Source organism: Canis aureus, chromosome 7 (genome assembly GCF_053574225.1).
Source record: "Canis aureus isolate CA01 chromosome 7, VMU_Caureus_v.1.0, whole genome shotgun sequence".
NCBI classification, from domain to species: Eukaryota; Metazoa; Chordata; class Mammalia; order Carnivora; family Canidae; genus Canis; species Canis aureus.
In genome coordinates, this window is record NC_135617.1 from 50,806,488 (window position 1) to 50,818,505 (window position 12,018).

Sequence of the window (12,018 nt, forward strand, 5' to 3'; positions counted from 1 at the left end):
TCCCTCTCCCTCTGCTTGCTGCTCTCTCTGCCATGTGCTCGCTCTCTCTCTCTCTTTCTCTCTGTCAAATAAATAAATAAAATAAAATAAAAACTGTGACTGTAGGAATTATAAGAGACTAGTGACTGAGAGTGAAGAAAAGAATCAAACTAATTTCCAATTTTCTGGCTTGGCTGACAAGGCAGAGGGGGAAAGCCAGTCACCAAGGGCAGGTCAAAGAGGTCAACCCTTTTGATTTAGGATATATTGATTTGAGAAACTGGTGAAAAAAAAATCAAGTCTAACTTATCCAATTGACTAGGTTTTGAATTCATTTAAAAAAATAATAAAGTTTAGAGATGTGACAGATTAAAAATGGTCACAAATTATTCATGGCTTTTGGCACCAAGAAGTGGAATCTATTCCCCCAACCTTTGAAGGTGGGCAGGGCTAGTGTCTTGCTTCACCCAAGCAAAGGCAGGAGAATTGATGCTGTGCAACTTTTAAGCTAAGCCCTACAGGGAGGCCCTTTGAAGCTTTCTCTCATGCCCTCTTAGAACACTGGCACCATCTGAAGATGCTAGGTTAGCTGGCTGGAGACAGATGGGCCCACCAACAACCAGCACCAACCAGTCACCCCAAAGAGAGATCAAGAAAAGAACGTCAGGTAAGCCCATCCCAAGTTACTGAGTGAACCAATGAAACACTTCTGTTTCAAGCTGTGAAATTCTGGAGTCGTTTGCTGCACCACAGCAGATAACTGAAACCGTTATCTATCTCTCTTTGTTCCACTAACTTGCTGATTATTACTTGTGCTACTAATTTGGCACTTCCATACTGCTCTATCATCAGAAATGCTTTCACAGAGCGATGACATGTTGACTCCTCAGCTAGACTGTAAATTCGGGCAAGACAGAAATTATTTATTTCTACCCTCAGCAGTGCCACAAGAGAAGCACATGTTTTGTTAATATTAATTGTTAACCGCTGAGCCACCGGGGCTACCCGAAAATAAATATTTTAAAGCAAAGATTGTGTATATTTAGCTGATAAGGCCAGGAGGAAGCTGGAGACCAGGCAGAGGCTACTGCACCAGTCCAGGCAAAGGAGGCCACCGTTTTGGGCCTGAGTAGCTGTGGGGAATCCAAGGCAAATGGAAAAAAACTTGCTGATACAAACAGATCCCTGTAACTCATCAGACTAGGGTTACCTTAAAAAGCACTTCATAAGTATTGAAGGATATGCTTCTATTATCTATGAAAATAATTTGAACATCAGGACCAGAAAGTATCTGAGAGAACTTTCTCCTAAATCCAAGGACTCCCTCTGCCTTTTTGTCCTCTGGTAAATAATTTTAGTTTTACTCCACTTCTTTATAGCTTCTCTCTTTTACTTAACTTTTTTTTTCCCTTTGGGCAATGGATATTTTCTTTCGCTCCAATTATACCTTTTTGTCCTTTTAAGGTCATCAATGTTTGCTACAAAAGGCAAAGCCCATGTCTAACTTGTCCCAGAGTTATCTCATAGTGAACAAATAATGGCAAGAATTTTTTTCCTTCCAAGAAAGACGGCATTCCTACCAGCTTCTGTATTCTTATGTGTACTTTCCATGTCACCTTCAACTATGGTTTCCCATGGGTTCTGTGACAATGGAAACACAAGCTGCTCAGGGTTTCTTGGAAGTATGTGTTCGGTAGGTCAAGCATTTGAATTGTTTTAGGCACTTCATTCAGATAATTTCTTATGATGACACATACTCTTATGTTCTTTTAATGATTTAAGTATCACTTAGCCACTGAATACTATAATGTATTTTCCCTAGAAATACTTACAATATCATTTTATCACCTAAAATATTGGTTAAACATGTATACACACGCAGGAATTCAACATGGTTTAAGAATATTAATGTTAAAAAATGTAACTTTCTAAATTTCATGTCTTCCAAGAAAATACTTTGGATACACTGAAATTCAGTGTCCCCACTGTGATGGGAAACACCTGTCTTATGGTCTTATATGTGGAAGCAAGTGATACTTTTAACTTTTAAAAATACATTTCATGATTACATCACTTTTATAGCTACTTGATAATAGTTCTTCTTACATGAAATCTCTTCCCAAACATGGAAAATGTTACCAAGAGTATATAGAGATTTGATCAGTAACAACAGAGAGGCAGATAACCAGGCAGGCTATTCCTCTTCCTTTTAGTTCAGTGAAGAAAACCGTTTTAACACTGACATCATAATTCCCTCTATGCAAATGAAGAAGCCACCTAATTTGTTAACCTGTCAGAAAGCATCAAACCATTATTTCCTATGTTTAAGTGTCAATCAGCCCTATATTTAGTTTATTAGCAAAGTAAAATGGCTCAGCCTGTCTTTTGATTCAACTGTAAGTGAAATTGGCTACATAGGTCATGTCAGTGAAATTGGCTAGATGAACTGGTTGTTTGGGGAATCATCAAGATTAAATACTGACCTCTAAGGGTCTGGTTCTCCCAGGATAGCTGATTGGCTGGGTCAGGGCAGCAGCAGAGGTGGAAAAATGGTTTATATGAAAAAATAAATTTTGCCTATTTATCCAAACTAAACCTCCCTTTACTCCCCTCACTTACACCATGACAGTGCTCCTTCCTAGACAATTTAAGACTCTGTCGATATTTCTTTGTGCAATATTTAATTATTTATCTTTGCGCATTCCTATTTTAGCTGTCTTCCTACTTCTCTTCCCATTTCTCTCCCACTCTTTCTTTTGAAATAATGACCATTTTTAGAAATAAATAATAGGAAATACATTGTCTGAAACCTGAAAAGTAACTGGGACTGCCAAAAAAAAAAAAAATGCAAGATTTTTTCTCACCCATAGTCTCCTTTATTGACATGTTCAATTAGTTCTGGTTGAACAAGGCAGACAAGCTGGGAGCATTTCCATTGCTGTCCTGAGCATGTGCTGCAAAGACATAAAAATTACAAAAGTGGCCTAGCCTTTATGAAGTACATTTATAAAATTAGTAATCAGAATTGCACACTCTTAAGGCATAAAACATAGTTTTGATTAATGATAGCCATGTGTCTACTTGATTCTCAGCAAAAATAAAATAATATATGCATTAGCTACCCCTCAATAAGCTCTTAACTCTACTCTAGGCAATTCATAAATGAAATGACCATACAATCCCCCAAGTTTGAAACCATAAGAAAATTTAGACAGTAGATTCAGTCTATTTGCACTTGGAAACTTCCTGCAGGATAATCATTTGAAGGCAGCCTATTCTTATATATAGCTACTGTGATCAAAGAAACATAATATGCCTATAGTATATCTTGCCTATAGAATGATTATAATTAAGAGGTATATTTAATGCAGGCCTGCTGTATGATGAAGGTCACAATCATGAACAACTAGCTATAGCATTAAAAGATATATCCAGGATTAGATTTGTCAACATTCATTAAATATACTTATATAAAACTACAGATATGTGATATCCTATAACTTATTATTCTACCTGCATTTATTTTTTAAAGATTCTATTTTTATTTGAGAAAGAGCAAGAGAGGGAGAGAGAGCATAGAGGGAGAGAAAAGCACATTCCTCGCTGAGCAGGGAGCCCAACGCGGGGCTCCATCCCAGGACCACAGGATCATGACCTTAGCAGAAGGCAGACACTTAACTGAGCCACCCAGGCACTCCTTTATCTGTATTTAAATATGTTTTATTTCACAATACTACTTTTATTTGAAGAAAACATACACGCACAATAGAATTCAGTTCTGTGTCACTTAAATTCATTACCAGGAGTTGCAGTTTTCTTTAATTACTGATCCTTCTTCATAAAGTTGACCATCTCTGAAGCAACCTACCAACATAACATATGAACAAATTAAAATTCTAAATCGAAAACTAAAGTGCATTAACATCACAAGTAACTTAAAATTCTGTTTTCAGAATTTCTCAAATATGCAAAAATATTTGGTGCCAATTGATGAAAATCCACATCTGGTTTGAGTCAAGGTTTATGTATGGATTTTTCTAAGCTCATTCCAACAGCTTTTATCTTTAAAACTGTGTATTATGTTCCAAGAAAGGATATGTAAAGCATGAAAACTTGATTACCACAGAATTAATCACTAATAACACTGAAAAAATAATTTATATGTTTAAATAGGTGAGCAATAAGACAGTGTTTGAATAAATTTATGGCTTTTCTCATTTAAAAAAATCAAGTCAAAGCTCATAAAAGAATATGACTAATTATATCTCAAAGTTTTGTACCAAAATGTGATGCTATTTCATTGAATTCACCTTTTAAAGACAAATTCTATTTTTTCTTCAGAATTTGGATCAAGAGAAAAATTCATGAAACCAATAAGATTGTAGCCATATGTGCTCCAAATCTAAATGTTTCTCAATTAACTGAAACTAGCTGTTAACTACTTTACCAGATTATACGAACTACTCAAAAGAGATCAATGGTATAGTATCATTATTGAAAACAATCGATAAGATATGGTGAAAATAGTACCCTGGTTACAAAGCAAATCCTTTTCAAAAATATAATTCACACAAACTTAAAAATTCACTCTGACTTAGCAAAGGAAATTTACTATTTTGTCATGTGAAAACTTCTTTGACAGAAACATGTAATTGATAGATCACATTAATGATCTATAATTAAACAAAATGAATCCTCACTTTTTATTCATTCAATTATAGGGGCAAATCTGCATGTTTAGAAATCAATCCAAGGGACTTGGTTTAACTCCTAGCCCCAATGTCACAAAAGCTACTTAAGGAATTCACTCTCCTCTGATTTTTCAAATGACAGTTTCATAGAAAAAACTTCACGACTACCACTTTTCTGCATGTATTGTTTTTACAGTTAAATATTCTGCTTGAAGAATCTAAAATCTCAACATATTTACATCTATTTACCTCTTTCCCATGGATTTTTAACATTCCACAAGCACAGGAAGAGAAACAAAAACTTCCTCTCTCTTGGACCACAGGCTTCTAGATTGTAGCAAACTAAGATTTAACTTTAAATCAAGTCCAGGTTTTTAATTACTGCTCAGTACTAGAGACTTAAAATAAATGAACTTACACTGTATAATTTAAAGAGACCCTCAAATTTTTTATTACACAGGGGCAATAGAAAATTCATACAACAATTTAAGTTCAAAGTCAAGGAAAGTACTTTTCTGACTAGTTTTAAAGGGAAAGGGAGAGGCCAAAACAGAAGCTGATTTTTTTTAAAGACTTTATTTATTTATTCATGAGAGACACAGAAAGAAAGAGAGGCAGAGACACAGGCAGAGGGAGAAGCAGGCTCTAAGCAGGGAGCCCAACTTGGGACTCTATCCCAGGTCTCCAGGATTATGCCCTGGGCTGAAGACAGCGCTAAACCATTGAGTCACCTGGGCTGCCCCCGAAGCTGATTTTTAATCAAACCTCATAAAAACTCCTTGTCCAACATATCAGTTACATAGATAAAAGGAAACAGAAATCACAAGTCTTTAGGGAAAACAAAAGCCCCTTCTCTGACCTGTACTCTAATAATTTTGAAGTCAAGAGAATGTTATCACCAGGCCTACCTCAATTAACCAGTACTAAATCTAGTGTTAGTTAAATTCCCTTTCTGGTCATCCTTCCTTAATATCAAGTCAGAGTTTATTCTATAAGAAACTACATTTATTATAATCTCAGTTGAGAGTTGCCCTCTTAAATGAAAATCATAATCCATTTATCTGAGCCTGCTCAAAGGGCTGACAAAGTGGAGCATCAGCTTCTACATTATACGGATAGTACAATCCTTTCTATACTCCTCCCTGGTTCCAATGTATCCCTCATTTCTCTACCCAGCATTTAAAGGGGACTTTATTATTATTATTATTATTTTTTATTTATGATAGTCACACAGAGAGAGAGAGAGAGGCAGAGACACAGGCAGAGGGAGGAGCAGGCTCCATGCACCGGGAGCCCGACATGGGATTCGATCCCGGGTCTCCAGGATCGCGCCCTGGGCCAAAGACAGGCGCCAAACCGCTGCGCCACCCCGGGATCCCTAAAGGGGACTTTAAAATCTCTGTTGTGTCACTTCCTGTTCAAAATCCTCAAGTTATTTCCCATCAAATTTAGAATAAAACCTAATTTCATAGGATAACCTACAAGACCTTACCAAAAATGTCTCTGCCCTCATCACTTTCATAGCGCTGGATGAGGTGGGGCTTCCAGTGGAGTGAAGATTTGCATAATAGTAGTAAGGAGGGAGGGCAGCCCCCGTGGCGCAGTGGTTTAGCGCCGCCTGCAGCCCAGGGCGTGATCCTGGAGACCCTGGATCGAGTCCCACGTCAGGCAGAAGATGCCTGCTTCTCCCTCTGCCTGTGTCTCTGCCTCTCTCTCTCTCTCTCTCTCTCTGTCTCTATGAATAAATAAATAAAATCTTTAAAAAAAAAAAGTAAGGAGGGAGAGCAGTGGATGGCTGTAACTTGGTGGTAAAGCAGCGGAACTTGCTCATGGTCTGAGTTTGGAGAATGAGAAAAAAGAAGAATTAAGCATGTCTCACTAGGATTTGGGCTTAAGTCATAGAAGGGCAGCAAAGCTATCACTGAAATATGGAATAGGCTTGTGGCAAGAAATTAAGAAGTCAGCTCTGGATATTTTAGATATCGATTAAATCTGGGTGAGACATCCTAATGAAGAATGTCAAGCAGAGTAGTTTATGGAAGTCTGGAGTTAACTCAAGGCTGGAACACAAATTTGAAAGAAAAAAATATACATTTTTTTTAAAAAGCCTTGAGACTAAATGAAAATCTATTTGAAAGAGTGTATAGAGGTGAGAGAAAGAGGGGCAAGACTGAGCTTAAAACATTCCAGCCAGTAGACATTCAGAAGAAGAAAGGGAAGAGTGGACTGTGAGGAAGTAGGGAATTCAGGAGAGAGTAGAGTCTTGGAAGCAAGAAAACAAAGTATTTAATAAGCAGAGGTGGTCAACTATGTAGAGTGCCATTGAGAACAGACATCTCAATGTTGCATATAGTGATAGCATAGTCACTGACCCTGCTAAGAATGATTTTGGTGATGTAGCAAGGAATGACATCCTGTAGGAATAGGTTGATGAGAGACTTGGAAGTCAAGAAGCAAATGTTTCTGTCAAGAAGCTATATGGGTAACCAATTTGGTTAATTCACTCTGAGGTGCTTCATACACATTTCATTGAGAAAATAAAGCCACTAGGAATTCTCTCATCTCCATCATCATAATTTTCAACCTCCTTCCCTTTGGGTTACTGCATGCCCTGTTGAGCTCTGAATCTATTCCCTTCTTGTCTTTTTAAGATCTTCACCATTACAGCTGTCTCTCTCTTTTTTATCTCCCTTCCTTTCTTTCCCTCTCTTTCTCTCCTAAAGCATTATCACCCCCCCCCCCTCTTTTCTGGATTAATGCTCAATTTATAAAATGTGTTTTTCTAGCTCCCAAGTTTGAAAAAGCCCTCTCTTGGCTTCAAGTCCTTAACCAGCATCTGTCTCATTTCCTTTTTTTTCTTTGGTAGTAAAATAGCTAAAAGAGACAAAAGAAAAAAAGATAATGACTGTTGAAATTAATAGAGTTTTACAACTTAACAGACATTAACACAAGATAAGGCAAATCAGGTATTTGGAGAGTCAAACAGTTGGCCCATTGATTTTTTTTTTGTAAAGATGATAATATGTTATATGTAATTTATTTTAATATTTCATCATAATACATTATAATATCTGTGCTGGTCTAAACTTCATTTTAGGGGAGACAGTTACTTTCTCTGATCAGGAATCCATATCCCAGGGGTGGTCAGTAGCATTCATTCTGAAAGGCCAGACTCCAGGGCAGCTGCGATAAATGCTTCCATTATCCATCTTTGGATGAACACCAAGAGTACCACTATAATAGACATAAGAAGTGGGCTTTCATTGGTGAAGTTAGTGGCTTGTTAATCAACATAATGGATATAAGTAATCAGCTCTTACTGGTTCAATTAATAGTATCCAGTTTATATATATTAGCTAAAATATTTAAAAAGTCATGCCCCATTATCCCACTCTTATAGCCAACAGGTTATATGTTTCTCTTAAGGTCAAAAGACTTTACTCATAGACCTGGTACCCTAGGATTGATCTCTAAAATGTTCTGTGTCCAGCCACTGAGTAGGAAACATTCTCATTCCCTGATGCCCACTACAAGGATGACAGAATCCTACCCCTTTTTTATGTTGCATGTTACACATGCCTCCAATAAATTACTCAAGCAAGGTAGATGTGGGAACCTCTAAAGGACAGAGACTTGAGACTTCATGAAGTTTACCCAGGTTGTATGAGTTGGTCTATGACTCCTTACCAATATATATATTTGTAACTATCAATGTATATGAAGAATTTGGACTATGACTTATCTTCATTATAATGTGGTAAGGAGGTTATGAAGGAGTAAATAATCTTTATCCAATTCAAATGTGTCAGTAACTTACACACATTTTTTTACCAATGTGAACATAAAAGTTCTGCATAATCAAGTTAACTTAGGTCTGTTCACAACAGATGCTAAACTAGACTCTGCCCTTAAAATCTGCTACACCAAAAGATTTGTCAGGAAAATCCATTCTGGTTCTCTTTCAAACTGTATCACTTACTTAGGGTATCTGACATTGAAATCCTTCAATTGCTAGAAGTTATCATCAGAGATGGTGGAAAACACACACACACACACACACACACACACACAGAAGGAAGATATGTCCTACTTCCAGTTTATACAAAAGGGACATAATTACTTTTATAACACTTAAGATGGTGTACATAGTTTTAAGTCACTGGTTTAAAAAGAGCTCTTGACACAGTTGCAGGATAAAGAACCAGAGAATACTATGTAATTAGATAACGGAAAAATAATATTTAGTAGATCAGTGAATGAACAACTTAGCATCTCAAAGGGAAGTCAGATTCTACATACAAAAATTGGTTTAAATAATATTCCATTGTGTTTTTACTTTAATTTTGCACAATTTTTAATGTTGTGTGGTGCTATTTTCTTTTGACTAGCTACTTTCACAAGATAAAACAAAAGAAAACAAATTACCTTCATAAGAGCAATTATAGTCTAATGTGAACTTTTTGCTACTAAGTAAAATGATTAATTGCTTCCCTTCATAATGAATGAAATAAAAACTATACCTGGAACATAAGTTCTACCTAAAACATTACCCTAAATTAAAGTCATAGCAAAATTCTAGCTCTCAAACAAAAATGGACATTGAAGAAGTAGCAATTACTTTTCTAAATGAGCTGTATGTCTCAAAAAAGAAAAACTTAAATACATTGTAGCAAATCAAAAGCACTACAGCTTCCATGTGATACTGAGACTCAACAGCCTTGAAGCCAACACTATTCCTACTTGACATCTTTCAATGAGTCCTCATTACAGACTAAAATCTCAAATCTTAAGCACAGCCTGTACATCCTGGCATAATCCGATCTCTACTGACCTCTCAAATCTCATCTCAAGTCACCCTCCGACCCTCTGTTAAACATTACTCTCCTGAAATGTTGACCACATTCCAACCCCTGGATCAAGCTAAGCTCCTCGCCCCCAGATCTACAACACCTTTCTGCCAATTCTCCTTCAAATTAGCTCACTTCTCTGCACTCCTGGAGTACTCTGTGAAATATCTTCCCTCACTGACACTCCCCTCAGGCTGATGTTATATTTTATATGTTAATGTTACATTCTGATATACTCTCACAGCACCCTAAATATTTCCTTCAGAGAATTTATCATGATTTGCAACTGCACGATGAATTTGTTAATATCTTACCCTCACCCTGGCAACTTTACCATCCCTTCAAAGAGAATAAGATCTTCTCTTTTTCTTCCCCATTAGTGTCCCAGCACTAAGTACAATGCCTGGCATAGTGAAGATATTCAATGAATAATTTTTGATGTATGACTAGATTCCCCATTCTTAGTAAAGGATCTGCCACTTTTCAGGAGAAAATAGATGTTTAATGTGTTCTGGGCTATATATTGGTAGAGGCAAAGGTCTGGGATAAATGACAGTTCTGTGGAAATTTTAACATAATACATACACGTTTTAGGAAGCATTTCCTCAGTTTTACAAGCAAGATGACATTATTGTGAATGAAGGCGGTGGATCTGGATTTTGAAGATGCCAAATCCTAGCTAATCCTAAATTGTCTTCAACTGAAATTTCTGGTCACCATCACTCATTTACATTAGTGTGACAGAGCTCTGATTATACCTACATTTCTGCTGAAGAAATTTGATGTGATGGGCAATAAAAAAAAAAAATAGTGCTTTAGTTAAGTATAGCAAAAGAGTGTTGCTTTGTGTTTTGTTGCGAATCTTGGATGCATTGATTGCTCAGAATCCAGAACCATTCTCCTATAATTAGACCAATATAGTAAATACCAACATTCTCCCTATGAATTATTTGTATTTATCCACTCAGTCTTTGACTTTTACAATTACTCTTTAGGAGGCTTTCCTTTGTTTCAATAGTTTAAAAAATCCCAGATTAGCAAAATGAAATGAAACAAAAATATACATGAAAAATCTATTTGGTATTTCTTAGGCAGGTTGCTAGCTGACTTTGTTTTGCTTTTGCACTGGCATTAATGGCATTGATATACCACAGGTTCTAATGCCAGGAGGTCCACTAGTCATAAGACGTAATAAGCAAAATGTTAGACTAATCTGCAGATGATCAGGCCTGTGACTGATGAGATTCCCTAAAAGGTTACACTCAAAAGAGCTTAAGAGTCCTGTTGTCAAAACATTTTACAAAGGAAGGAAGGAAGGAAGGAAGGAAGGAAGGAAGGAAGGAAGGAAGGAAGGAAGGGTTTTAAGTAACCCTATATACATTAAGACAGTATTCACAACAGGATCCAGACCAGCATCCACAGCCATCACATTGGAACTTTGTTAAAGGTACTAGTGGGATGCAGATATGTTGCATCTAAAGCAAAGCACGTTAATAGTCCAAGAAAATTTACTTAATCATAATATTCATTTTTCACCTCCTCTTAAGATAGAAAAGAAAGTATGAAGGAAGGAGAGGGAAAGACAGTTTGACAGATCTTGTAATGAACCAGGAAATCATTTAAGCACATTCCCAAAGCCTACCTTCTGGATCCCAAGGCTTTATGTGAGGAGGCCATTCTTTCTCTTCATGGCAAAATGACTTGTAATCAGGACAGCAATCGGAATTTTCCCTTTCACAGAAGTTATCACAGTAACATAGTGCATTTGCCTCATAGAAATGAGTGACACAGTCATCATCTCTGTCTTCACAACAACCAAAACTTCTGCAGTATTGCCCTTTGAAAATGGCTCTCTTGAATCGAGTACCTTCCAAAATCGTATGATTCCTAGTGAAAGCAGTTCCTGGGTTCACTTCTCTTTGAGATACATACCGTTTCTCCATCCAAATTTCTGTGGTAAGATAGGAAAAGATTAAGATCTTATATCCAGTCCACATTCTCTAGATGCCAGGTAAGGCTCCACTTTCTGTTATAGAACCCTTGGTTTTGGGGCTTCTCCTTGGAGTCTGAATTCAAATTTTCAAGACAACTCAGCCTGAATCCTGAAATGGATTCTTGAGTATACTTCTTATAGTTAAACATTAATCAAGAATTTTAATGTTTGCCCAAGATAATGTAAGTGTTAAAAATAGACCCTTGTCATTCCTTCAAAGTTAAAAATGTCTAACGTTTTATATCATGCCAAAAATATCGATCACCATAAAAATAAATACATAAAATCTTATGCATAGATGAAATACATTGAATATTGCTTGCCTCCCAAAAAAAAAAAAAACACTCTAGATTCTTAAATCAGAAACCTCTGTGGAATACACATGGCCCAAATTATGTCTGCAATAACCACTGGCAAGGTGTAGGAAATTGGAAAGTCAAAAACACAATTACTCATTTCACCTACTTGCACTGCAACTAAAATCCAGGCTTTCATGAGGTTGCCTGCT

At 36.6% G+C, this 12,018-nt stretch overlaps 1 protein-coding gene across 2 annotated transcripts in view; it reads right to left on the reverse strand.

The window, feature by feature from the left end:
• The window catches only part of TINAG (tubulointerstitial nephritis antigen), a 92,071-nt gene extending 80,440 nt beyond the window's left edge, over positions 1–11,631 (reverse strand). For both annotated transcript variants that reach the window (XM_077903593.1, XM_077903594.1), the window contains exons 1-3: positions 11,160–11,631; positions 3,780–3,843; positions 2,844–2,933 (exon numbers count right to left, since the gene is read on the reverse strand). In XM_077903593.1, coding sequence (XP_077759719.1) covers positions 2,844–2,933; positions 3,780–3,843; positions 11,160–11,514 — 509 coding nt within the window. In that variant the 5' untranslated portion in view covers positions 11,515–11,631. The remainder of the gene's footprint in view (positions 1–2,843; positions 2,934–3,779; positions 3,844–11,159) is intronic.
• Between the last annotated feature and the right edge of the window lie 387 nt (positions 11,632–12,018).